Here is a 27,608-nt window from a genome sequence, read left to right on the forward strand (position 1 = left end):
TGAGTAGCTGGGATTACAAGCATGCACCACCATGCCTGGCTAATTTTTGTATTTTTTTTTTTCTGTGATGGAGTTTCGCTCTTGTTACCCAGGCTGGAGTGCAATGGCATGATCTTGGCTCACCGCAACCTCCACCTCCTGGGTTCAGGCAATTCTCCTGCCTCAGCCTCCTGAGTAGCTGGGATTACAGGCACATGCCACCACGCCCAGCTAATTTTTTGTATTTTTTTAGTAGAGACAGAGTTTCACCATGTTGACCAGGATGGTCTCAATCTCTTGACCTCGTGATCCACCCGCCTCAGCCTCCCAAAGTGCTGGGATTACAGGCTTGAGCCACCGCGCCCGGCACAATTTTTGTATTTTTATTAGAGACAAGGTTCATCATGTTGGTCAGGCTGGTCTCAAACTCCTGACCTCATGATCTGCCTGCCTCGGCTCACCCAGGGATGAGCCACTGCTCAGGGCCGACTGTTCTGTTTTCAACAGAAACAGCCCCAAGGAAGGTGCTGATAGGCCATGCTGGGGTTACTTGCTCAAATTTCTAGGTGTGGGAGGAGCAGGAATGGCAGGACATTCTGATTGGCCACGCATGGTCACATGACCACCAGGAGCCAGGTGAGCCTCACCCCCCTGGAGAATGGTTTCCTTACAGGGAAAGATCAGAGTTGCTGGACACACAGAAGCAAAAAAAATATTTCTTTCTTGGCTGGCTGCAGTGGCTCATGCCTGTAATCCTAGCACTTTGGGAGGCTGAGGTGGGTGGATCACCTGAGGTCAGGAGTTCAAGACCAGCCTGGCCATCATGGTGAAACCCCATCTTTAAATATATATATATTTGTATTTCTTTCTTTTTTTTCTTTGAGATGGAGTCTCGCTCTGTCACACAGGCTAAAGTGCAGTGGCGTGATTTTGGCTCACTGCAACCCCCACCTCCCGGGTTCAGGTGATTCTCCTGCCTCAGCCTCTAGAGTAGCTGAAATTAGAGGTGTGTGCTACGACACCGGCTAATTTTTGTGTTTTTAGTAAAGACGGGATTTCTCCAAGTTGGCCAGTCTAGCCTTGAATTCCTAACCTTAGGTAATCCACATGCCTTGGTTTCCCAAAGTGCTGGGATTGCAGGCCTGAGCCACCACCCCCGGCCTTGGAAAAATATTTTTTTACCAAAAGCTAGTGTTAAGGTGTGTTTCTCTATAGGCGCTTGGCCTAGGGGAGGACTGGAATGTGGAGAAGAGGACATTGGCAGGTGGAGGGCAAAAGGTCCGGCTGCTGAAGAAAGCTCTGGAGAAGCACGCAGACAAGGAGGACCTGGTCATTCTCTTCACAGACAGGTAGGTGGGCTGGGGCTTCCTGGCCTGTGCCCCTCTGAGGAAGATAGAAGAATTCTAAAATGAGGCCCTCCGAGAACATCAGGGAAGAAGGGGGACGACTCTGGCTAAGGTTGCCTACAGTTTTAGGGTGTCCATTCCCAGGCTTGGTGAAGAGGAGGTGGCCCAGGAGTGTGATGGCCCACTTTAAGTAAGAGAAGATGACATGTTATGGGGACCATCTCTCTGTCCTGCATAGGGGCTGCAGACTGAGGCAGGTCCATTTCCCAGATAGTGGACCAGGCTGGCATGGGTAGAGGGCCATTTGTGGAGAGCTTGATACCTGCTCCTCCTGTCTGTGCCCTCACTGGGTCCCTGCTTACCCTGCCCTGCCCTATCTTCTTCTTGTTCTGGCCACAGCTATGATGTGCTATTTGCATCGGGGCCCCGGGAGCTCCTGAAGAAGTTCCGGCAGGCCAGGAGCCAGGTGGTCTTCTCGGCCGAAGAGCTCATCTACCCAGACCGCAGGCTGGAGGCCAAGTATCCTGCGGTCTCCGATGGCAAGAGGTTCCTGGGCTCTGGAGGTGAGAGGCCTGGGTGCAGGGCGCTTGGCCCAGCAGAGGGGCCCATCCACTGCCTTTGTGAGGACCCCATTTGTTTGACGTTCAATGTGGGTATCTCATAAGTCTCCAGAACGTTCTGAATAGAGCTCCTGACTTTTCAACCCCAAATGTGTTCCCCTGCAGTTTTCCTCATCTCATTCAGCAGATGCCCAGCCCCACGGACAGAACCCAGGAGTCACTCCTGACTCCTCCTTTGCCAGTCACCTGTCTAAGCTGTCTAATATTTCCTTTTTTTTGAGACAGAGGTTTGCTCTTGTTGCCCAGGCTAAAGTGCAATGGCGCCTCACCTCTACCTCCCTGGTTCAAGTGATTCTCCCACCTCAGCTTCCCAAGTAGCTGGGATTACAGGCATGTGGCACCACATCCAGCGAATTTTGAATTTTTAGTAAAAATGGGGTTTCTTCATGTTGGTCAGGCTGGTCTCAAACTCCCAACCTCAGGTGATCTGCCTGCCTTGGCCTCCCAAAGTGCTGGGATTACAGGTGTGAGCCACCGCTCCCAGCCTACTTCCTTTTTTGTTTTGAGATGTGCCTCAGTCTATCACTTAGGCTGGAGTACAGTGGTGCAATCTCGGCTCAGTGCAGCCTCTGCCTCTTGGGCTCAAGCAATCGTCCTGCCTCAGCCATCCGAGTAGCTGGGATTACAGGCATGCACCACTATGCCCAGCTAGTTTTTTATTTCTTTTTCTTTCTTCTTTTTTTTTTTTAAAAAAGAGACAGGGTTTCACCATGTTGGCCAGGCTGGTCTTGAACTTCTGACCTCATGATCTGCCCGCCTTGGCCTCCCAAAATGCTGGGATTACAGGCGTGAGCCACCATGCCCAGCCAATTTTTGAATATTTAGTAAAGATGTGGTTTCACCATGTTGGCCAGTCTGGTCTCGAACTCCTGGCTTCAAGTGATCCATCTACCTTGGCCTCCCAAAGTGCTGGGATTATAGATACAAATCACCATACCTGGTTACCTGCCTCCTACTCCCAAGAGATCTCTGGAATCTGCTGTCTCCTGCCCACAGTTCACTGCCACCATTCTCACTGGGCTCCTGGCCATCAGTAGGAGTTTCCTTACTGCTCTACCAATCCCTGCCCTCGTGCCCTTTCAGGGCATTCTCCATCCAGCAGCCAGAGGGGTCTTTTTTTTTTTTTTTTTAATAATGAGCCCTGCCTAAGCAGGACATCAAAAAATTCAGTTATAAACTCATAATTGTTCCTCTCCATGGAAATCTTTAGTAAAAGTTGAAAGACTTATTCGTTATGAAGAGAAAACAGAGCATAAGGGTCTTAAAATGTTGTAAATCCAAGGCTGGGCGCAGTGGCTCATGCCTGTAATCTCAACACTTTGGGAGGCCAAGGAGGGTGGATCATTTGAGGTCAGGAGTTTGAGAACAGCCTGGCCAACATGGCAAAACCTCATCTCTACTAAAAATACAAAAATTAGCCAGGCGTGATGGTACATGCCTATAATCCCAGCTACTTGGGAGGCTGAGGCAAGAGAATCACTTAAACCCAGGAGGTGGAGGTTGCATTAAGCCGAGATTGTGCCCCTGCTCTCAAAAAAATAAATAAATAAATAAATATGCAGATCCACACATCACTTAATGATTTCCCACTACGTGGAGAATAAAATCCACAGGTCTCTTTTCAACCTCAGATGGAGATCTGTCCTTAACAGATACTTTTCTCCATTGGTTCAGAGTAAGCGCTGTCCAGATGGCCTTGCCCTGGCTCAGGAGTAGTGGTGTCTCATTGCTCTTCTGGTTGCCTCTCACCAATCTGTACTCTAGGGAGGGCCCAGGTGGCTTCCCCACTATGCCAGGTCTCAGCCTCCAAGGCACTGTGTGAGCTTGGCCCAGTCTTGCCCTTCTCTGGGCCCAGTCTTGCCCTTCTCTGGGTCAGGTTTCCCAGATAACTGTAAGAAGGGGCACCAGGCCTGCACCCTCCTAGCCCTGCTCTCTGGGGGCTCCTGGGTCAATCCATTTCTTTGCCACATATGTGGTGCCCAGCAGTGAACAGTACAGCTTAGTGGGCAGGCACCATTGGTCTTATTCTTGGGGTCAGTAAGAACTCATTAATAAGTGGTATTCACTGGCAGGCCCATTTCCAACCTGCAGACCCATCTCCTGTCAATTCAGGAGGACTTCTGAGAGGTGGCAGGGTTTGTGGGCATATGAGTGAAGGTGGATGAGCTGGAAGGGTGGAGGAAACCCCTGGCTTAGAGGCTGGAAGCCAAGGGTCTCTTTTGGTGTCCCCAACCACCAACCTCCAGGCTTCATCGGTTATGCACCCAACCTCAGCAAACTGGTGGCCGAGTGGGATGGCCAGGACAGCGACAGTGATCAGCTGTTTTACACTAAGATCTTCTTGGATCCGGAGAAGAGGGTAAGAGGCAGTGGGCGGGCCAAGGAGAGGGGGCTGGGGATCCATCGGCCAGGCTATGCGGGAATAGCTCCTCTCAGGCTGGTATGTATGTATGTATGTATGTATGTATGTATGTACGTACGTATGTATGAATGAGATGGAGTCTCGCTTTGTCACCAGGCTGGAGTGCAGTGGTGTGATATCAGCTCACTGCAATCTCTGCCTCCTGGGTTCAAACGATTCCCCTGCCTCAGCCTCCCGAGTAGCTGGGACTACAGGCACCCACCACCATGCCTGGCTAATTTTTTGTATTTTAGTAGAGATGAGATTTTATCATGTTGGCCAGGATGGTCTCAATCTCCTGACCTCGTGATCCTCCTGCCTTGGCCTCCCAATGTACTGGGATTACAAGTGTGAGCCACCTCGCCCGACCCATTTTTGTATTTTTAGTAGAGATCGGGTTTCAACCATGTTGGCCAGGCTGATCTTGAACTCCTGATCTAAAGGATCCACCTGCCTTGGCCTCTCAAGTGCTGGGATTACAGGTGTGAGCCACCACATCCGGCCTGGGTGTTGGGTTTGATAATCCATAAAATGAAGCAGTTGGGCTTGTATGGTGGAAACTATGAACTTGATCTTTTTGTTACCTCAGTCCTTCCCCCTCCTTCCCCTTTGCCTCCAGTGACATCCTTCACAGAACTAGAGCTGCCCTATATGGGATGAGGGATAAGCCTCGAGTGACATCTGCCCTTCCTTGCCCTGCCTAGGGCCCCATGAGACACAATTTAGTCTTTTTTTTTTTTTTGGAGACAGGATCTCACTCTGTTGCCCAGGCTGGAGTGCAGTGGCTCAGACATGGCTCACTGCAGCCTCAGCCTTCGGGGCTCAAGCCATACTTCCCCCCAACCTGAGTAGCTGGAACCACAGGTGCACCACCACGCTCCGGCTAATTTTTGTATTTTTTGTAAAGATGGGGTCTCAACATGTTGCCCAGGCTGGTCTTGAACTTCTGGGCTCAAGGACCCACCCACCTCAACCTCCCATAGTGCTGGGATTACAGATGTGAGCCACCACACCTGGCTGACACAGTCAGGTTTTTTTTTCTTTTGAGGTGGAGTTTCAACTCCTGTCATTCAGGCTGGAGTACAATGGCACAATCTTGGGTTGCTGCAACCTCTGCCTCTTGGGTTCAAGTGATTCTCCTGCCCCAGTCTCCCGAGTAGCTGGGATTACAGGCGCACGCCACCATGCCCGGCTAATATTTATAGCTGAACTTTAGTAAAGTTGGGGTTTCACCATGTTGGCCAGGCTGGTCTTGAACTCCTGTCCTCAGTTGATTCACCCGCCTCAGCCTCCCAAAATGCTGGGATTAAAGTACCATGCCTGGCCTTTGGGTCTTAAAGAGGCAGCATTGTCCAGTGGTTTAGTATAAGGACTTCAGGGCCAGGCTGCCTGGGTTCTAATCCCATCTCACCATTTACTAGCTATGTAACATCGGGCAACTTCCCTGTGCCTTGCTTTTTCAGTTATAAATTGCAATAATGAGCTAGCACGGTGGCTCATGCCTGTAATCCCAATGCTTTGGGAGGCAAAGGTGGGTGGATCACCAGAGGACAGGAGTTCCAGACTAGCCTGACCAACATAGTGAAACCTTATCTCTACCAAAAATACAAAAAATTAGCCAGGTGTGGTGGCGTGCACCTGTAATCCCATCTACTCAGGAGGCTGAGGCAGGAGAATCACTTGAACCAGGGAGGTGGAGGTTGCAGTGAGCGGAGATCGCGCCATTGCACTCCAGCCTGGGCAACAAGAGCAAGACTCCATCTCAAACAAATAAATAAATAAATAGCAATAATGATAGTACTTTCTCACAGAGATATTGTCAAGATTAAATTGATTAATATATGTAGAGTATTTTAATTTATTTGAGGCAGGGTCTCACTGTCACTCAGGCTGATGTGCAGTGGCAAAAATATAGCTCACTGCATCCGCAATCTCCCGGACTCAAGCGATCCTTCCATCTCAGCCTCCCAGGTAGCTGGGACTATAGGCATGTGCCACCATGTTTGGCTAATTTGAATTTTTATTTAATTATTTTTTTTTTGAGATGGAGTCTTGCTTTGTCACCCAGGCTGGGATGCAGTGGCATGATCTAGTCTCGTTGCAACCTCTGCCTCCTGGGTTCAAGCGATTCTCCTGCCACAGCCTCCTGACTGTAGGTGCTGTGACTATAGGTGCTGCCACCGCCCCCCCCGGCTAATTTTTTGTATTTTTAGTAGAGACGGGGTTTCATCGTGTTAGCCAGGATAGTCTCGATCTCCTGACCTCGTGATCTGCCCACCTCGGCCTCTTAAAGTGCTGGGATTATAGGCATGAGCCACTGCACCTGGCCAAAATTTTTTTTAGAGATGAAGCTGTGCTGTGTTACCCAGGCTGGTCTCAAACTCTTGGGCTCAAGTGATCCTTCTGCCTTACCCTTTCAAAGTGCTGGGATGACAGGTGTGAGCCACCACACCCGACCCATGTGTAGGATATTTGGTAGCGATGTTCATGTAGTAGAGTGCTTGGCAGGCGCTGGTTACTCTTATGGCCGTCATTGCAAGTGAGCCTGCTGCATCTTTAGATTCCTTCCAGTTCAGAGAGTCCCTGGTTTTCTGTGAATGGAGTCACTAGACTGTAGACCCCAGGAGCTTGGCTGGTGGCCTTCTCTGGGCGCCCACTTGCCCTGATGTGATGTGGCAGAGTAGGTGTGGGGGGAGAGGGCTAAGGGTGGGGTATAGACTCCCCATACTGGGTGAGATGTAGCCCCAGCCTCTCCCAGGGCCTTCCCCTACTGCAGCCTGGTACCCTCTTTCCTGCAGGAGCAGATCAATATCACCCTGGACCACCGCTGCCGTATCTTCCAGAACCTGGATGGAGCCTTGGGTGAGCAGCCCCTACAGAGAGGGGTGGATCCTGAGAGGGATGATAGGAAGGATTCCAGGCAGGGCCTGAGCCCAAGGAGGAGAACTGGGCTGCTTCCCTCTGGTCATTGTGCTAGGAGGTCACTGACCTCATCTCGGGGTCCGCAGGGGCCACCTGGATGTCCTAGTGCAGAACTGTGTCTCTCTTGGGGGCCAGGGACAGGTGAGCATTCAGCCTGGGAGGAGTTGGGGGATGCACACAGCAGGTGCTGGACGTCCTGCCCTGCATACCAGGTCCTTATAGGTGGGTTTTTTTTCCCGGCTTTCCTGGCCTTCCCACCTTCCAGATGAAGGAATCCTGGGCTGGAGGCAGGGACTCAGCTGGTGGGATGGGCAACCTGGGAAGCGGAAAGGCTGCTCTAGCCTTGATGCCGCAAACCTCCCTGGGCCAGGCGTCATGTCAGTGGCTGGCGATGATGTTGCTTTGCCACAGGCCTTCCTGAGTGACCTCAAGCAAGTCACACCCCCTCCCCCAGGAGACTCTGTTTTCTTATCTTTACAGAAGGGAAGTGAGCCACATCCACTGAGTGCTGATTTTGTGGGATAAATGGGCCCTTTTGAGAATCTGATGAAAGCTATGGCTCTGCTCCCAGAAAAATGCAGAAACACCATACCCTTTTGCCTGTGGTTTCTGGGGGTTAAGAAGCGCTGAGTTCAGATCCAGGCAGGTTAGGAGCTACCTGTCTTTCCTTTTTTTTTTTTTTTTTTATAGATGGTGTCTCGCTCTGTTGCCCAGGCTGGAGTGCAGTAGCAAAATCTCGGCTCACTGCAACCTCCACCTCCCAGGTTAAGCAATTCCTCTGCCTCAGCCTCCCAAGTAGCTGGGATTACAGGCACCTGCCACCATGCCTGGCTAGTTTTTTTATTTTTCTAGTAGAGACAGGGTTTCACCATATTGGCCAGGCTGGTCTCAAACTCCTGACCTCAAGTGATCCGCCTGCCTTGGCCTCTCAGAGTGCTGAGATTACAGGCATAAGCCGTCATGCTCAGCCCTATTTTAATTTTTTAAATAGAGACAGGGTCTCACTATGTTATGCAGGCTGGTCTCAAACTCCTGGGCTCAAGTGATCCTCCCACCTTGGCCTCCCAAAGTGCTGGGATTACAGGTGTGAGCCATTGTGCTCAGCTGAAATACCCATTTTCCTATGTGCAGACTAATAGGGTCAAATATGGGTATTGGGACCCTGTTGCAGAGGCTCCTTCCAATGGGACAAGATCTGCCCTGATCATGCCCAGGCCTCCCCCCACCCTCATGTGACCGGCATTTTCTCAGTCTGCTCTGCCTACTCAGAGAAGGGGCCTCCTAGACCCTTGTCCTTTGGGCTTCTCTGAGTTGCTTGGAGCTAGGATGTCCCAGGTCTTTGTTCTTCTCCCAGCCCCTGCTTCTGGCTCTAAGTAACCACAACAATTATAGGGGTTGCCATGGATTCTGTGCTCATCGTGGACCAGGCTTGGTGCCCCATGCTTGCCCAACACAAATCCTCCCCGTCACCCCATGAAGAAGGGATTATTTCTATTTTTTAGAAGAGGAAACTGAGGCTCAGAGAGAAGTGACTTGCCCAAGGCCATAGCCTACTTACTGCAGAGCTGGGATCTAAGCCCAGCTTGTCGGACCCTGAGCTTGACCTCTGGGTCTGATGCTGGGTGGGTCTGTGCTTTCTGACCCCCAGATGAGGTCGTGCTCAAGTTTGAAATGGGCCACGTGAGAGCGAGGAATCTGGCCTATGACACCCTCCCGGTCCTGATCCATGGTAACGGGCCAACCAAGGTAGGGGGGCCCCAGCCCCTGGGGCGTGTGGGAGGGGGACAGAGCTCCACTTTCATTCTTACTGTAATCCCACAGTGTCTCCCTGGGGCCAGGGCCACCTACCTAGGGCCTGCTATGAACTCACTGACTCTCTTCTCACATCTGAGCTCAGCGTGGTGCCCTCTTTTCCTGCTGTGATGGTCAGTGGTACTCTGCCTATTCTCGCCGGGCACAGGACACAGAGGAGGCCTAGGCTGGCCTACCAGAGCCCATCCAGGCCTAGGCTGGCCTACCAGAGCCATCCGCACTCTGTCACCCCAGGGCAGAGTCATTTATTCACTCTAAATATTTATTTTGTGTTTGCACACAACAATAAGACATAGTTGGTCATAAGTAGTACAGAAGCCCTGTGTTTATGGTGATGGAGGGGACTAGGTCCAGATGCGGCCAGGGACAGGATGGATGTCACTGGCCCCTGGGGAACTGGCTCATAGCTCACAGCATATTTGAGTGTGGTCCTTTACCGCCTGAATGAGGGAGAGGAAGGAGGATGTGATGTGTTTAAAATGCAGATTTCCTGACTCCACCCAGGATCTGTTCAGTTGGAATCTCTGAGCGGGGTGGGACCTAGGAATTTTACAAGCTCCTGGGAGAAGCACTAGAGCACCAAACCTCCAATGCCCTCTTTCAGACCGGCTTGTTGATCTCCTGGGGTGGAGCACTGTCTCCAAGACCTGCTCAGGGGGTGGAAGGGGGCTGGATGGTGCCAACCCATCTGGTCCCAGGGAGATGTGAGTCTGGGCTGTGGAGGGTGGGACTGGCCGGCTCCTCAGTGACCCCATGTCTCTCTGACAGCTGCAGCTGAACTACCTGGGCAACTACATCCCACGCTTCTGGACCTTCGAGACGGGCTGCACCGTGTGTGACGAGGGCCTGCGCAGCCTCAAGGGCATTGAGGTGAGGCTGTGCCTAGGCCTGTGCCTGAGGGACATGGGGGGCTCAGTCCCCTGAGATGGCAAGGAGGATGGGTGATTCTGGAATAGACTTCGTTGTCTTTGGTGGAAAGTCAAGGGGTTACCTCCCTGCCTGGGGTTCTGTACCAGTGGCCACCCAAGTGCCTCCACCTGGCAGCCCTCTCAGACTGTACGTCTCTAGCTTCCCCCAAGATGTCCAAGTTTTTGCTTTCTTCTGCCTTGTCCTTCAGGCTCTCCTGCAGCCTCCCCCCGCATCCCATGAACCGCACTCCTCATTTGTGGCTCACCTTGAGCACCACACCAGCCATGATCTCCTGATAGCAGACCCTCAACTGGGTCCTCGCTCCAGGCCTGGGCTCCTGCTGCTCCCTCCCTGGGTGCCCTCTTGCTGCTTTCCTGCCCCCCAGACCCGCTGCCTGGAAAGGCCCAGGCACCTTTCTTGGGAAGTCCACATGCTTCTGACTCTAGCTCTGGTTCCCTTGGGCCACCCTGGGGTGGAGTTGGCAGCGCTGTGGCAGGATGTGGTACCCCTGTGGCCGGACACTGCTGGGCTCTCATGCCGCTCTCCCTGGTGCAGGATGAAGCTCTGCCCACGGTCCTGGTCGGTGTGTTCATCGAACAGCCCACGCCATTCGTGTCCCTGTTCTTCCAGCGGCTCCTACGGCTCCACTATCCCCGGAAACACATTAGACTTTTCATCCACAACCACGTGAGTAGCAGGCATTCTGTGGGCTCATGATGTGGCTTGGGTCCAGGGCCCAGCTTCACAATGTAGCCCGAGACCTCTGAGGGTCTCACTGAATCTAGCTTACCTGGGCCAAATGGCAGTGGGTAGTGGACTGTGTCCCCATATTGCCGGGTTGACTTTGGAGTCAGACTGGGTTGAATCACAGCGCCACTCTTTTTATTGGCTGTGTGACCTTGGGCACATTACTCAACCTCTCTGTGCTTTAGTTTCTCATCTGTAAAATACGGATAATAATCGTCCAATCACACAGAAGTGCCGCAAGGGCTAAGCAAGTTGACATGTGAAGTTCGTAAAAGGGGCCTTGCGCACAGGAAGCACATGGTGCTTCTAGCCGTTGTCATCTTCATTTCCATCCGTCCCTGTTAATCCTTCCTAACTGTACATGTGGCAGTCAAATTGGTTTTCTTTTTTTCATTTTTTGAGACAGAGTCTTGCTGTGTCACCTAGGCTGGAGTACAGTGGCACGATCTCAGCTCATTGTGACCTCCACTCTTGGGTTAAAGCGATTCTCCTGCTTCAGCCTCCTGAGTAACTGGGACTACAGGCATGCGCCACCATGCCTGGCTAATTTTTTGTATTTTTTTTTCTTTGCGATGGAGTTTCTCTCTTGTTGCCCAAGTTGGAGTGCAGTGGCTTGATCTCGGCTCACTGCAACCTCCACCTTCTTCTGGGTTCAAGCAATTCTCCTGCCTCAGCCTCCCAGGTAGCTGGGATTACAGGTGACTGCCACCATACCCAGTGAATCTTTTTGAACTTTTAGTAGAGATGGGATTTCACTATGTTGGGCAGCCTGGTCTCAACCTCTTGACCTCAGGTGATCTGCCTGCCTTGGCCTCCCAAAGTGCTGGGATTACAGGCATGAGCCACCACGCCCAACCCACATTTTGTAACAAAGTAGATCACTGGGTCACATACAGGAATCAACAGTGTCTCTGGATGTGGTATCCAAGGGGTGGTGGTGGGGTTCTATCCTGTTGACAGAGGCTCTTAGGAGGTCTGGCCTGGTCAGGGGAGAATGGGCAAAGGATGTCCAGGGAAGGATGTTCCTGGCACAGGCTGGTGTGGGCAAAGGTCTGGAGACAGGAAAGCAGATGGCCAAGAGTGCCAGAGATGTAGGGGCACAGCCTGGCAGTGTCAGGAGGTGCTGTAGTCCCTGGGTGGAAGCTGTGTCCTCCTCACCACCTCCATTCCCTTCCCCATTCACACCCCCAGGAGCAGCATCACAAGACTCAGGTTGAGGAGTTCCTGGCAGAGCACGGCAGCGAGTACCAGTCCGTGAAGCTGGTGGGCCCTGAGGTGCGGATGGTGAATGCAGACGCCAGGAACATGGGCGCGTGAGTTGTGGGCTGCGATTCTCTGCACTGACAGTGGCGGGCAGGGGAGCTGTGGCTGTGGTGAGAAGCAGTAGGTCGAGTGATGGGAGTCCAGAAGGCTGTGTGTGCTCTAGCAAGTTCCTGCCCTTCTCTGGGCCTTGGAGTTTCCATCTGTCAAATGGGGGAATAGCCTCTGTCCTGCCAACCCCTGGGCTCCTGAGCAGGGCTGAGCTGCGTCATTTGGGTTCGGGAAGCAAATCAGAGAAAGAGGAAGGACTAGGGGCAGAAGTAGACAAAGGCTGACAGTTAGGGAGCCAACCTCAAATGTTTTCCTTTATTATAAAAAAAAGAAAAAAAAGAGTCAGGTGGGGTGGCTCATACCTCTAATCCCAGCACTTTGAGAGGCCAAAGCTGAAGGATCGCTTGAGGCCAGGAGTTCAAGAGCAGCCTGGGCAACATAGCAAGACCCCATCTCTACAAAAATAAATTAGCCGAGTGTGGTGGCTCGAACCTGGGGTCCCAGCTACTCGAGAGGCTGAGGCAGGAGGATCTCTTGAGCCTGGGAAGTCGAGGTTGCAGTGAGCTTTGATTGAACCACTGTACTCCAGCCTGGGTGACAGAGCGAGCACTTGTCTCATAAAGCAAAACAAAAACAAAAGAAGTAATTTGTGTTGATGGTAGAAGAGTCAGACAGTCCAGATCAAAGGTTGGCAAACTTCCTGCTGAGGACTAGATCATAAATCTTTGCAAATTGGCTCTGCAGGCTGTTACAACCATTGAACTCTGCCTTAGTAGCACAGAAGCAGCTATGAATAATACGTAAATGAATGAGCGAGCCTGCATCCCAGCCAAATTTCATTTATGAACACTGAAATTTGACTTTTATGTAATTTTTCTTTGAGACTTACAGTCACTCTCCTTTTTTTTTGAGATGGAGTGTCTGTTGCCAGGCTGGAGTGCAGTAGCATAACCTCAGCTCACTGCAACCTCTGCCTCCCAGGTTCAAGTGATTTTCCTGCTTCAGCCTCCTGAGTAGCCGGTACCCAGCACTACAGGTGTGGGTAATTTTTGAATTTTTAGTAGAGATGGGATTTTACCATGTTGGCCAGAATGGTCTTGATCTTTTGATCAAGATCTTGTGATCTGCCCACCTCAGCCTCCTAAAGTGCTGGGATTATAGACGTGAGCCACCATTACTGTGCCTGGCCTAGCTTGCTGTCACTTTTATCGTCCAGGCTGGAGTGCAGTGGCAGGATCATAGCTTACTGTAGCTTCAAACTTCTGGGCTCCAACGATCCTTCTGCCTCAGGCCCCCAAGAAGCTGGGACCACAGGCATGTGCCACCACACCCAGTTAAGTTTTTAATTTTTATTTATTTGAGACAGAGTCTCAATCTGTCACCCAGGCTGGAGTGCAGTGGCACCATCTCTGCTCACTGCAACTTCCCCACCTGGGGTTCAAGTGATTCTCCTGCCTCAGTCTCCTGAGTGGATGGGATAACAGGTGCATGCCACCACACCTGGCTAATTTTTTTATTTTTAGTAGAGGCAGGGTTTCACCATATTGGCTAGGCCTGTCTTGAACTCCTGACCTCAAGTGATCTGACCACCTTAGCCTCCCTAAGTGCTGGAATTGCAAGTGTGAGCCACTGCGCCTGGCTAATTTTTTTTATTTTTATTTTTTGTAGAGACAGGGTGTTTCTATGTTTCCCAGGCTGTTCTCAGATTCGTGGCTTGAAGTTATCCTCTCACCTCAGCCTCCCAAAGTGCTGGGATTACAGGCATGAGCCACTCGCACCTGGCGATGACCTTCATATAATTGTTCTTTTGATTTTTTTTTTCTGCAACCACTTAAAAACGAAGAAATAGCCAAGTGCAGTGGCTGATTCCGGTAATCCCCACACTTTGGGAGGCCAAGGCGGGAGGATTGCTTGAGTTGGGGAAGTTGAAGCTGCAGTGAACTATGATTGTGCCTCTGCATTCCAGCTTGGGTGACACAGTGAGACTCCATCTCTTAAAAAAGGAAATTAGCCGAGTGTGGTGGCTCAAACCTGTGGTCCCAACTACTTAAGAGGCTGGGGTGGGAGGACCTCTTGAACCCAGGAGTCGAGGTTGCAGTGAGCTATGATTGCACCACTGTACTCCAGCCTGGGCAACAGAGTGAGACCTTGTCCTCATAAAGCAAAACAAAAACAAAGAAGTAATTCATGTTGATTGTGAAAGAGTCAGACAGTCCAGATCAGAGGCCAGCAAACTTTCTGCTAAGGATTGGATCATAAATCTTTTGATTACAGGCTTACCCTGTAATCCTGGCACTTTGGTAGGCGAGGCAGGCAGATCACCTGAGGTCAGCATGAGACAGCCTGGCCAACATGGTGAAATCCTGTCTCTACTAAAAATTACAAAAATTCGCTGGGCGTGGTGGTGCGCACCTGTAATTCCAGCTACGGGGGAGGCTGAGGCAGGAGAATCACCTGAACCCAAGAGGCGGAGGTTGCAGTGAGCCAAGATCGTGCCACTGTACTCCAGCCTGGGTAACAAGAGCGAAACTCTGTCTCAAAAAAAAAAAAGAGAAAGAAAGGCAGCCCTGGTTTACTCCCCACCCTGGGCCATGTAGGCACCTGTGGGCTGTGTTCTTCCCAATGCTGGGATTTTCAGGGCACTCAATGCCAGTTGCCAAGCTCTGGGCCTTGGGTGAGAGCCCAGCAGTCCAGGGGTTTTGGACTCAGAGTTGGGAGGGACCTTTGAGGCTGCTAGTGTGAACTCTCTAAAGCCCCTTCAGATGTGGGCAGCCGCCAGGATGGCTCCAGATCAGGTGCACTGACCCTGTATCATCCTCCTTGCAGAGACCTGTGCCGGCAGGACCGCAGTTGCACCTACTACTTCAGCGTGGATGTCGACGTGGCCCTGACCGAGCCCAACAGCCTGCGGCTGCTGATCCAGCAGAACAAGTGAGGCTGTCTTCGTCCACACTGCTCAGGATTGGCCTGGCCCCAGGGTGGGAGCCCTCCTTGCCTTCCTCCTCCTCTTCCTTCCCTTTCTCTTCCTTTTCCTCTTCCTTTCTCTTCTTCCTCTTTCTCCTCTTCCTCCTCCTCCTCTTCCTCTTTCTCGCTTCCTCCTCCTCCTTGACCTCACCTATTACCCAGAGCTATGGACCCCTAGCCTGATACCCCAGGTTCTGATAGAGAAGGTGTCCTGGCCTGACTGCTCCTGGCTGCCCCATGGGAGGGAGCAGGTACCAGAAGAGCCAAACCCCTGACACCCTGGCCAAGGTGCTGCCTGTCCCAGTGAGGTGCTTGGGGATCCCTGTGTGCAGGTTGAGGGGCACCCTCCTGCCCCATCCTTCCTCCTCTGCCCCTCCTCCCCCCATCCCTGGCTAATCCTGTCTCCCACTCCCAGTGGGCAGTGACTTCCCACTGAGGTGCTCCCTTCCTCAGGAACGTCATTGCCCCACTGATGACCCGGCATGGGAGGCTGTGGTCGAACTTCTGGGGGGCTCTCAGTGCAGATGGCTACTATGCCCGCTCCGAGGACTACGTGGACATCGTGCAGGGGCGGCGTGTGTGAGTACCTGCAGGGCAGGGTGGGGGCAGGGGACACCTTCATCTGTCTTCTGCCTTAGCTTGTAGAGCTCCCTCCTCAGTATTCCTGTCCTTGTTGCTCTCAAATTCCTGGTAAACCTGAAGCAAGGAAGACTAGTTAGACATGCAGAAGGACTTCCTGACAAAAGGCCCATGTGTCCAGGGTGGGGGAATCAAATCAGCATGATTGTGCCCTCCCAGCCTGCAACTTCCCCTTCTCACAGCCCAGATACCAGGCTATGACTCCCTACCTGCTCCATCTTCCCTGTTGCCAGCCTCAGACCCCCACCCTCTTTCTCTCTCTCCCACAGTGGTGTCTGGAATGTGCCCTATATTTCAAACATCTACTTGATCAAGGGCAGTGCCCTGCGGGCTGAGCTGCAGTCCCCAGATCTCTTCCACCACAGGAAGCTGGACCCCGACATGGCTTTCTGTGCCAACATCCGGCAGCAGGTCAGCCAGGCGGGGGTGGGCACAGGAGGGCCCCTGGACAAGGAAGGTGGGAAGATGGGCCTCCAGCCCTGTCCCTCATCGCAGGCCGCCTTGTCACCATAGGCCTGGGAGCTCCTGAGATTCCAGCAGGGCATCTCAGAAGCCACCAGGGCCTGGTGGAGGAATGGGGGGCATCAGGCACAAGGACTGGTCCTCAGGGGTCTGCAGGGACCATTTTAGTGGACCTGGTTTTTACACCATCTATTTTATTTACATTTTTGACATAACCCCAAAAAAACTAAACTTTCCAACGGAAGGTACTCCAAGTAATGTGCCCAAGAGACACCTAACCCTGTCTCTGCACCCACCCCATATATTTTTGTAACTTTTTTTTTTTTGAGATGGAGTTTCACTCTTGTTGCCTAGGCTGGAGTACAATGGCATGATCTCAGCTCACTGCAACCTCTGCCTCCCAGGTTTAAGCAATTCTCCTGCATCAGCCTCTGGAGTAGCTGGGATTACAGGCATGTGCCACCACGCCCAGCTAATTTTGTATTTTTAGTAGAGACGAGGTTTCTCCACGTTGGTCAGGTTGGTCTCAAACTCCCGACCTTAGGTGATCTGCCCACCTCGGCCTCCCAAAGTCCTGGGATTACAGCCATGAGCCACTGTGCCCGGCGATTTTTTTTTAACATGCAGCATCATGAAGTTTTCCCCGGTGACCAACATTTTAGGACCAGAACACACTCCTTTTCTTATTTTATTTTTCTTTTTCTGAGACGGAGTCTTACTCTATCCCCCAGGCTGGAGTGCAGTTGCGAGATCTCAGCTCACCGCAACCTCTGCCTCCCAGGTTCAAGCAATTCTCCTGCCTCAGCCTCCTGAGTAGCTAGGACTACAGGCGCCATCACAACCAGCTAATTTTTGTATTTTTAGTAGAGACAGGGTTTCACCATGTTGGCCAGGCTGGTCTCGAACTCCTGATCTTGTGATCTGCCCGCCTCAGCCTCCCAAAGTGCTGGGATTACAGACGTGAGCCACCTTGCCTGGCCCATGCTCCTTTTCTTTTAAGCATTTTTTCTTTCATTCTGTGTTCAGTCCTCTGGGAAGACATCCCTGATCACATCCTCAGTGTCAGGCCTGGGCTGGGCCCTGGGGACAAAGGGGTGACCATACTTGATCTCTGATCTTGTGAACTTTAATCTGGCAGGCGAAGGAGGCTGCCCTGTTGCCTGTCTGGGAGTGTGCAGGGGAGGGGTGGGGGAGGACCTCTTCCATTGGGCCTGCTCTCCCCAGGATGTGTTCATGTTCCTGACCAACCGGCACGGCCTTGGCCACCTGCTCTCCCTGGACAACTACCGCACCACCCACCTGCACAACGACCTCTGGGAGGTGTTCAGCAACCCCGAGGTGAGGCTGGGGTGGGCACACAGGGACTGGGAGCAGAGGGGCCCAGGGATCCTGCAGTCTGAAGCACTTCCCTCTCAGAGCCTTAAAATAGCCAGGACCCCTGTAGGCTACCTGCCACCCTCCCTTCACCACAGCAGGCTGTAGGCAGGATTTGGGTAGGGAGAGGAGGGTGTCCAGAGAGGCAACACCATCTATTGGAGGTGGGGACCAGGACTCAGAGGTCTGGTTTGTGGCCCAGATCTGCTGTCACCTGTGACTTAGCTGAGCCTCTCAACTTTGGGGACCGAAGTTCTTCTAGCTCTAAAATGGGTATATTCCCAGCCTGTCTTGCCTGTGAGGGTGTTGTGATGATCAGAAGGGGAGACAGTGTGACTATTTCGTTTTCTTTTATTCTTTTTAAATTGAGACAGAGTCTACCTCTGTCTCCCAGGCTGGAGTGCAGTGGCGCAATCTTGGCTCACTGCAATTTCTGACTCGCGTTCAAGGGATTCTCCTGCCTCAGCCTCCTGAGTAACTGGGATTACAGGTGCCTGCCACCACACCTAGCTAATTTTTGTATTTTTGGTGGATATGGGGTTTTACTGTGTTGGCCAGGCTGGTCTCAAACTCCTGACCTCATGATCTGCCTGCCTCAGCCTCCCAAAGTGCTAAGATTACAAGTGTGAGCCACCGTGCCTGGCCAGTTTTGACTGTTTTTAGATGTTGGGAGCTCGCAGCTAATGGGTGTATGCACATGCCAGCACACAGACATGTACACATAGGTACACACATACATACATGTGCAGACACCACCTCCTATGGGCACAACTGTGCACCCAGACAACATACACACACCCAGTGGGCACAGCTGAACACCACCTCCCCCGGGCATGTACACCCTCACTCCCACTTTGAGGGTTCTGTGAGGAGGAGCCCTCTTGGAGCATCCCATGCAGTTGAACCAATGGTGAGCACCCCAGCCTACTTCCCACTCCCTGCAGGACTGGAAGGAGAAGTACATCCATGTGAACTATACCAAGGCCCTGGCGGGGAAGCTGGTGGAGACGGTAAGGGCCATGGGCACCCTCTTGGACTAGCCTCGCGGGCTGCAGGGGGCAGGGCACAGAAGGGAAACTGGCTGCCCTGCGGGAGTGGGGAGCAGCAGGATTGGAGTGGGGGGCAGTGGGACGGGAGTGGGGGGCAGCGGGACGGGAGTGAGGGACAGTGGGATGGGAATGAGGGACAGCAGGATGGCCCTTCCCCGTTGGCACTTTCCTGCTGTTGGCTGTGGGGGTCTGCAGGGCCTCTCTTCCTGGCCCAGGCAGGAAGGAGAGAAACATCCCGAATGTGCTTGTTCCTGTGGCCCATCGTGCCTGGACCAGTGCGAGGAGTGGCCACTTCTCTCCACTCACTAATGTCTGCTTCCCCCAAGCCTGGGGCCTCTGCCCCCTCCCTCCCTCCATGCCCACATTTCTCTCCTGGCCCTGGTGCTGGTAGCTCTGTGACCTTGGCTGGGAAAGTCTTTGGGCTCTGCCTCCTTCTCCCTTCAGGAGCTCACTCAGTCTCTCCAGGATTGACAAGCCCCTGCTCCCTGGGGACACTTAGAGGGCTCCCTGGCTCGGGTGTGGGGCCCTGCAGAGGGAGGAGAATGTGGTGGTAGCACCGGGGACCCCCTTGACTGAGTCCCTGACCTCCCCAGCCCTGCCCGGATGTCTACTGGTTCCCCATCTTCACGGAAGTGGCCTGTGATGAGCTGGTGGAGGAAATGGAACACTTTGGCCAGTGGTCTCTGGGCGACAACAAGGTGGGATCCTGATGCCTGGGCTGGAGCCGCAGGGAGGCCACCTCTCCACTAGTGCCACTTACTGTCTGGGGTCTTCTGGCAACCTGGCCCAACCACCCTCTCTGGGACTCTTGACATAGGGGTGCTGGCAGGGGTGTCTGCAGGCAGTTAGGAGTAGAGGGATTGAGAAACCCGAGATGGAGGTGGTCCCCAAGCTGCCAGTGCCACTGTGTGACTTTGAGCCACCTTGACTGTAAGCTGCTAGGTTTTTCATTCCTGGTTTGCTATTGGAATGGTTGAGCTTCCTTCCCTAGACTTCCCCCAGGAGGAAGGGGGAGGAAGAGGCCAAGGTGGGATGGGAGGCACTAGGAAGTCTGTCAGGTCCAGGTTCATCAGGAGCAGGTGGCCTGGTGAGTGTGGGAGGCTCTGTGTTCCCTGAGTGAGGATCCCACACCTGTACCTGTCCTGGAAAGTTCGGGCACCATCGTTTTCGTTTTCTTTTTTTAAATAATAGAGATGGGATCTTGCTGCGTTCCCTGGGCTGATTGTGAACCAGGCACCATTTCATTTTCTTTCTTTCTTTAACTAATTAATTTATTTGGAGACAGAGTCTCACTCTCTTGCCCAGGCTAGAGTGCAGTGATGTGGTCTTGGCTCACTCCACCTTCCAGGTTCAAGAGATTCTTATGCCTCAGCTTCCTGACATTACAGACATGTGCCACCATGCCCAGCTAATCTTTGTATACTTATTTAATTGTGTGTGTGTGTGTGTGTGTGTGTAAATTTATTTATTTATTTTTTTGAGACAGTGTCTCGCTCTGTTACCCAGGCTGGGGTACAGTGGTGTGATCTCAGCTCACTGCAACCTCCCCTTCCTGAGTTTAAGTGATTCTCCTGCCTTAGCCTCCCCAGTAGCTGGGACTTACAGGCATGTGCCACCACGCCTGGCTAATTTTTATGTTTTTAGTAGAGACTGGGTTTCACCATGTTGGCCAGGCTTGTCTGGAACTCCTGGCCTCAAGTGATCTGCTGTCCTCAGCCTCCCAAAGTGCTGGGGGATACAGGTGTGAGCCACCATGCCCAGCCTAAGGCACCTTTTTTTATTTTTTTTAAATGATCCCAGAATATTTATTTCCATAGGATTTTGATAAAAGAGCACAATCTTTAGTAAAAATACACCACTGTACTTCAAGGCAACGTTACCTAGTAAGCAAACCCTGCCGTCACCCCTTTCACAGAAGAGAAACTTTAGAAAGGAATTTTTCATCTCTTGACAGTTTTACAACTTTCATTTCTCCTATGCACTTCAAGCCCCAATCCATCTCTCATATTCTAAGTTCTTTTTTTTCCCTCTGAGATGGAGTCTTACTCTGTTGCCCAGGCTGGATCTCAGCTCACTGCAACCTCTGCCTCCTGAGTTCAAGTGATTCTTCTGCCTTAGCCTCCCGAGTAGCTGGGATTATAGGCACTGGCTACCATGCCCAACTAAATTTTTTTTTTCAAGGTGGAGTTTTGCTTATCGCCCAGGTAGAGTGCAATGGTGGCCAGGCACGGTGGCTCACGCCTGTAATATCAGCACTTTGGAAAACCAAGTTAGGCAGATCACCTGAGGTCAGGAATTCAAGACCAATCTGGCCAATATGATGAAACCCCATCTCTACTAAAAATATACAATAAAATCAATCAGGTGTGGTGGCATGCACCTGTAATTTTGGCTATTCAGGAGGCTGATGCAGGAGAATCGCTTGAACTCAGGTGGTGGAGGTTGCAGTGAGCCGAGATTGTGCCATTGCACTCTAGCCTGGGCAACAGAGTAAGACTCCATCTCAAAAAAAAATTAAAATTTTTTTAAAAAATAAATAAAATTAGTTGGGCATGGCGGTGCGTGTCTGTAGTCCCAGCTACTCGGGAGGGTGAGGTGGGAGGATCACTTAGGCCTGGGAGGTTGAGGCTGCAGTGAGCCGAAATTGTGCCACCACACTCTAACCTGTGCAGCAGAGTGATACCCTGTCTCCAAAAAATGTCTTTCTTTCCATGACTTACCTAGTAGGTCAGGAAGTCTCCATTTTGATTAACCCAAAGTCAACTGATTAGGGGCCTTGACTGTATCTGCAAAGCCCGTTTAGTTTTGTCATGTAATATAACATGGCCCTACACATCCCCAGGTGGAGGGGAGTGGGGTAGACAGAGCCTGGGGCCATCCTAGAATTCCGCCTAAACACTGGCCTCGGTCACCTCCAGGACAACCGCATCCAGGGTGGCTACGAGAACGTGCCAACCATTGACATCCACATGAACCAGATCGGCTTTGAGCGGGAGTGGCACAAGTTCCTGCTGGAGTACATTGCGCCCATGACCGAGAAGCTCTACCCCGGCTACTACACCAGGGTGGGCAAGCCTGGGCATAGCCAGGGTGTGGGGGCGGTTGGGTGGGGTGTGGGTGGAGTGACTGAGACTGGTGGGGGTGGGGTGGGAGGTGGAGAAGGTGGGAGGGATGAGGTGGTGTGGGGGCGTGGGGAGCCTGGGAGGGGCAAGGATGGGAGGGGCAAGACTGAGAGAGGTGGGGATGGGGCTGAGGGTAGAGAGGCTGTGAAGAGCAGGGGTGGGGTGGGAAGTGGTGGAAAAGCTGGAAGGGGTGGGGAGGAGTAGGTAGGGGGCCTGGGAGGGGCAGGGGTGAGTAGGGGTGGGAGGCCTGGAGGGGCAGGGGGAACAGGAGTGAGGGAGTGGAGAGACTGGGAGGGGCAGGAGTTGGTGGGGAGGTGGAAGCCAGTGGGGGGCAGGGGGATGGGGTGGGGGGGTGAGGTGGGGTAGAGTGGGGGTCATGGGTGGAAGGGCCAGGGGTGCGTGGAGGCTGGAGAGTCTGGTGGTGGTGGGGGGCTGAGGAAGGGGTGGAGGAGCATTCCCAGCTTATGGAAGAGGCCTGGATATTTGGTCCCCAGGGAGGAGTGAGGTCTCACCACACACCACCCCTTCATCTGGTAGTGTGTGCTGGGTAGCAGGGTGCTGGTGGTGGGGGGTACCTGGAGCCAGTCAGCCTCTAGCCTGTGGCCTGTGACCTCAGTCCTTTTTTTTTTTTTTTTTTGAGAGGGAATCTTGTTTCATCTTCCATGCTGGAGTGTGCAGTGGACTGATCTCAACTCACTGTAACCTCCGCCTCCCAGGTTCAAGCAATTCTCTGCCTCAGGCTCCTGAGTGGCTAGGATTACAGGCATTTACCACCACACCTGGCTAGTTTTTTTTTTTTTTTTTTTTTTTTTTTTTTTGTATTTTTAGTAGAGACGGGGTTTTACCATCTTGGCCAGGCTGGTCTTGAACTCCTGACCTCATGATCCACCCACCTCAGCTTCCCAAAGTGCTGGAATTACAGGTATGAGCCACTGTGCCCAGCCTTTATTTTTTTTTGAGAATAGAGTCTTGCTTTGTTGCTCAGGCTGGAGTGCAATGGCATGAACTGGGCTCACTGCAACCTCCGCCTCCTGGCTTCAAGCAATTCTCCTGCCTCAGCCTCCCCAGTAGCTGGGATTACAAGCACATGCCACCACACACGGCTAAGTTTTGTATTTTCAGTAGAGACAGGGTTTCACCACGTGGGCCAGGCTGGTCTCGGACTCCTGACCTCAAGTGATCCATCAGCCTCGGCCTCCAAAAGTGCTGGGATTACAGGCATAAGCCACCGTGCCTGGCCAACCTCAGCCATTTTGAATCTTTCTTCCACGTCATTAACCTTGCCTCAGTGGCTCCTGCACCAGCCCACCAAAAAAGCACCACTCCCTCCTCCGTGCTTAGCTGGCCAGCGTGCCCACTCCCTCCTTAGCTATAAGCCTGTGTGCCACACCTGGGCCCTGCCTCTTCCAAAGCAGCCGTCTTCCAAAAGTGAGGAAAACCCTGAACTCCTTGTTACTGATAGCTGTCATTCATCCTTTGAATGCTTACTGTGTTTCCGTGTAAATAATGACCTGGCTGAGCTCAGCTAATTCTCACCATTCTTTCTAGCGCTGTCAGTCCTGTGTCTGTCCGCTGCCGCTTTGGCTCTCTCCAGTCCTCATTCAGTTGCTTCCTTGGTCCCCTGGTTTCCTCCCAGCCATGTGCCTCGGTCCTGCCTCAGGGAATCCAGCCTGGATAGTTGCCAGAAAGGGCTGTGAGGATTAGATGCCCCCCTTTGTCTTTGTCTTTTCATTCCTTCCTTTCCTTTTCCTTTTTTTTTTTTTTTTTGAGACTGAGTTTCGCTTTTGTCTCCCAGGCTGGTGCAATGGCACGATCTTGGCTCACTGCTGCAACCTCTGTCTCTCAGGTTCAAGCGACCCTCCTGCCTCAGCCTCCCAACTAGCTGGGACTACAGATGCCCACTACCATGCCCAGCTAATGTTTTTGTATTTTTAGTAGAGACAGGGTTTCACCACGTTGGCCAGGCTGGTCTCAAACTCCTGACTTCAGGTGATCTGCCCCTCTCAGCCTCCCAAAGTGCTGGAATTACAGTCATGAGCCACCGTGCCTGGCCTCCTTCCCTTTCGTTTCTCCCTTCCTTCCTTCCTTCCTTCCTTCCTTCCTTCCTTCCTTCCTTCCTTCCTTCCTTCCTCCTTCCCCCCTCCCCCTCCCCCTCCCCCTCTCCCTCTCCCTCCCTCTTTCCTCTCCTCCTTCCCTCTCCTCTGTCCATACATTTTTGTTGAGAACCTTTTCTGTGTCAAGCAGTTGCAGGCACTGAAGCACACAGCCCCATGCAGACTTGCCCACTGTGAGCTGACCTGCAGTGACCAGACGAAGCCCCGTTTGTGCACCCTCCTCTCCTGGCCTTTTCGGCCTCCTTGATTAACACAGGCTCTCTTGTTCCCCTGCCTTGGTACAGGCCCAGTTTGACCTGGCCTTTGTCGTCCGCTACAAGCCTGATGAACAGCCCTCACTGATGCCGCACCACGATGCCTCCACCTTTACCATCAACATCGCCCTGAACCGAGTCGGGGTAGACTACGAGGTGAGCAGGAACCAGCTGGGGTCAAGGGGCCGGCAGTGGGTTTGAGGAGGGCTGGCTGGGGAGAGCCTTCAGGGTGGTTGAAGCAGAGGGCCCTGGGTAGCCAGCACCAGAGAACCAGAAAAAAAGGGTATGGGCCCATGGGAGGGCTTCCTGGAAGGGGTCACAATCTAGTAGGAGGGAGGGGCCAGGCTCCTAAACTACCATTTTAAGAGATTTTTAGGCTGGGCATGGTGGCTCATGCCTATAATCCCAGTAGTTTGGGAGGCTGAGGCAGGCAGATCACTTGAGGCCAGGAGTTTGAGATCAGCCTGGCCAACATAAGGAAGCCCCGTCTCTACTAAAAATACAAAAATTAGCTGGGCGTGGTGGCGCATGCCTGTAATCTTAGCTACTCAGAAGGCTGAGGCATGAGAATTTCTTGAACCCAAGAGGTGGAGGTTGCAGTGAGCCAATATTATGACCCTGCACTCCAGCCTGGGCAACAGAGTGAGACTCTGTCTCCAAAAAAACCAAAAAAGAGATGTTTTGACTTAGCCCTGGGCTGGGTGCTATGAAGAACACTCATAAAAACAGCTATAATCTTTTTGTTGTTGTTGTTGTTGTCTGTTTTTGAGACAGGGTCTCTCTCTGTCACCCAGGCTAGAGTGCAGTGGCAGGATCACAGTTCACTGCAGCCTCCATCTCCTGGGCCCAAGCCATCCCCCCACCTCAGCCTCCCAAGTAGTTGGGACCACAGGCGTGTGATCCACCTAGTTTTTTTCTTTTTTGCAGAGATGGCGTTTTACTATGTTGCTGAGACTAGAGTTATAATTTTTTGAGCTTACAACATAGCAGGCATCCCTAATCCAAGGATTCTCAACCAGGAGCAGTCATGCCCTCCAAGGGACACTGGCAATGCCTGGAGACAGATTTGGTTGTTACGGCTGTGAGGGACTGCTGGCATCTACTGGGTAGAAGTGAGCGATGCCCAGGGCAGCTTACACAGCTAAGTGTCTATAATGACGAGGCTGGGAAACTCGGTCCTCAGCTCTTATTTGTAACATGTTTAATTCTCACAACACTGTTCTGTTTAACCCCTTTTACAGAAGGGAAAACTGAAGCTCAGTTTGCTCACAGTTAGTCAAGAGTGGGGGTGGCCGGGTGCCGTAGCTCACGCCTGTAATCCCAGCACTTTGCGAGGCTGAGGTGGGCAGATCACAAGGTCAGGAGATCGAAAGTATCCTGGCCAACCTGGTGAAACCCTGTCTCTATTAAAAATACAAAAAATTAGCTGGAGAACTACCGGAACCCAGGAGGTGGAGACTGCGGTAAGCCGAGATCACACCATTGCACTCCAGCCTGAGTAACAAGAGCAAAACTCCGTCTCAAGAAAAAAAATACAAAAAATTAGCTGAGTGCAGTGGTGCGTGCCTGTAATCCCAGCTACTCAGGAGGCTGAGCCGTGAGAATTACTTGAACCAGGGAGGTGGAGGTTGCAGTGAGCTGAGATCACTCCACTGCCAGCCTGGCAACAGAGTGAGACTCAGTCTCAGAAAAAAAAAGAGAATGGAGATGACAGTTGCCCAGGGCTGCCTGACTCCAAAGCCAGAGCTCTTGATCACTTACTCTTTGTTTTTGTTTTGTTTTGTTTTTGAGACAGAGTCTTACTCTGTCACCCTGGCGCCCAGGCTGGAGTGTAGTGGCATGATCTCAGGGCTCACTGCAACCTCTGCCTCCCAGGTTCACGTGATTCTGCCTCAGCTTTCCGAGTAGCTGGGATTACAGGTGCATACCGCCATGCCCAGCTGGTTTTTGTATTTTTAGTATAGATGGATTTTACCATGTTGCCCAGGCTGATCTTGAACTCCTGACCTCAGGTGATCCAACCGTCTTGGCCTCCCAAAGTGCTGGGATTACAGGCGTGAGCCACCGTACCCGGCCTCTACTCTTTACTTAGTGTCTTCCTTAGGCAGCTTGTGGCATCCCCAGGCCAGCAGTGCTGAGGGCCACTTGGCCATGACATATGGGAGAACAGACAGGCATGGGGTGGCGGGGAAAGGGCACTGATGCTTTCTGTTTCCCAGGGTGGGGGCTGTCGGTTCCTGCGCTACAACTGCTCCATCCGTGCCCCAAGAAAGGGCTGGACCCTCATGCACCCTGGACGACTCACACATTACCATGAGGGGCTCCCCACCACCAGGGGCACCCGCTACATCGCAGTCTCCTTTGTCGATCCCTAATTGACCAGGCCTGGCCCCCTGGGACCTTTCTTCTTTGCCTACAACCACTGCTCAGCAGCCTCTGGGATCTCAGAATCCCAGGGAACCCAGTTCAGCCTCCTGGCTCTTGACTTCCATTGCTCTTGGAACCACCAATCAGAGAGATTAAGAGATTCCTGCAGGCCAGAGGCAGGGCATACCTCCATGGCTGGGGCTCTCCGTGGTGCTCTGGACCCAGCATTTGGAGACACAGTTCACTTTTACTGCTTTGTAGTGACTCGTCCTCTCCAACCTGTCTTCCTGAAAAACCACGTTCCCCTACCTCCACCTCTTCCATGGGGTGAGACTTGACAGAACAGGGGCTTCCCCAAGTTGCCCAGAAAGACTCTCTGGGTGAGAAGCCACGGCCAGAGCTTCTCCCAGGCACAGCTGTAGCACCAGGGACTTCTGCTTCAAGTTTTGGGATAAAGACACCTGGATGACACTCAATGGCCACCCTACGTCTGGGACTTCTGCCTCCATGGCTGGTCATGAGAGCAAACCGTAGTCCCCTGGAGATGGTGACTCCAGAGAACCTCTTAGGAGACAGAAGAGGCATCTGTGCACAGCTGAATCCTCCACTTGCCTGGGGGGAGGGGAGTGACAGGTCCACACACTGCACTGGGTCATCCTGTCCTGGATGCCTCTGAACAGAGGGACAGACTGTCAGAAACTGGAGAGTTTCTATTAAAGGTCATTTAAACCACTGAAGGGAAGATGCTCTGGATGAGTGGGTGTGCGTGTGACTTGGTGTGAGTGTTTGTAGGGAGGGGTTTTAAAAGCCCTCTTTTTTTTTTTTAGACAGTCTTCCTCTGTCACCCAGGCTGGAGTGCAGTGGTGTGATCTTGGCTCACTGCAACCTCCGCCTCCCAGGTTCAAATGATTCTCCTGCCTCATCCTCCTGAGTAGCTGGGATTACAGGTGCGTGCCACCACACCCAGCTAATTTAAAAAATATTTTTAGTAGAGATGAGGTTTCACCATGTTGGTCAGACTGGTCTTGAACTCCTGACCACGTGATCTGCCCACCTCAGCCTTCCAAAGTGCTGGGATTACAGGTGTGAGCCACTGCGTCCGGCCAAGAGTCCTCTTTTAAGAGCCTTTAAGAAAGGCCATGCTAGCTAGGCATGGTGGCTCAGGCCTGTAATCCCAGCACTTTGGGGGGCCATGGGAGGTGGATTGCTTGAGGCC

At 52.4% G+C, this 27,608-nt stretch overlaps 1 protein-coding gene and 1 non-coding gene across 2 annotated transcripts in view; one reads left to right on the forward strand and one right to left on the reverse strand.

Annotated features, from left to right (window-relative positions):
• Window positions 1-27,125, forward strand: part of PLOD1 (procollagen-lysine,2-oxoglutarate 5-dioxygenase 1) — a 40,037-nt gene extending 12,912 nt beyond the window's left edge. Inside the window, exons 3-19 of the mRNA XM_003733342.5 lie at window positions 1,195-1,328; window positions 1,725-1,888; window positions 4,192-4,304; window positions 7,145-7,208; window positions 8,917-9,014; window positions 9,849-9,950; window positions 10,545-10,676; window positions 11,928-12,049; window positions 14,874-14,978; window positions 15,465-15,590; window positions 15,920-16,061; window positions 17,337-17,450; window positions 18,431-18,496; window positions 19,129-19,233; window positions 21,454-21,600; window positions 24,056-24,181; window positions 26,245-27,125. Coding sequence (XP_003733390.3) covers window positions 1,195-1,328; window positions 1,725-1,888; window positions 4,192-4,304; window positions 7,145-7,208; window positions 8,917-9,014; window positions 9,849-9,950; window positions 10,545-10,676; window positions 11,928-12,049; window positions 14,874-14,978; window positions 15,465-15,590; window positions 15,920-16,061; window positions 17,337-17,450; window positions 18,431-18,496; window positions 19,129-19,233; window positions 21,454-21,600; window positions 24,056-24,181; window positions 26,245-26,400 — 2,016 coding nt within the window. The 3' untranslated portion in view covers window positions 26,401-27,125. The remainder of the gene's footprint in view (window positions 1-1,194; window positions 1,329-1,724; window positions 1,889-4,191; window positions 4,305-7,144; window positions 7,209-8,916; window positions 9,015-9,848; window positions 9,951-10,544; window positions 10,677-11,927; window positions 12,050-14,873; window positions 14,979-15,464; window positions 15,591-15,919; window positions 16,062-17,336; window positions 17,451-18,430; window positions 18,497-19,128; window positions 19,234-21,453; window positions 21,601-24,055; window positions 24,182-26,244) is intronic.
• On the reverse strand, window positions 3,083-3,199 carry LOC118143311 (U5 spliceosomal RNA). Its single transcript, XR_004727539.1, has one exon. It is a non-coding gene; the product is annotated as a U5 spliceosomal RNA (small nuclear RNA).
• Window positions 27,126-27,608: the final 483 nt, after the last annotated feature.

Source organism: Callithrix jacchus, chromosome 7, assembly GCF_049354715.1.
Source record: "Callithrix jacchus isolate 240 chromosome 7, calJac240_pri, whole genome shotgun sequence".
Taxonomy (NCBI): Eukaryota; Metazoa; Chordata; class Mammalia; order Primates; family Cebidae; genus Callithrix; species Callithrix jacchus.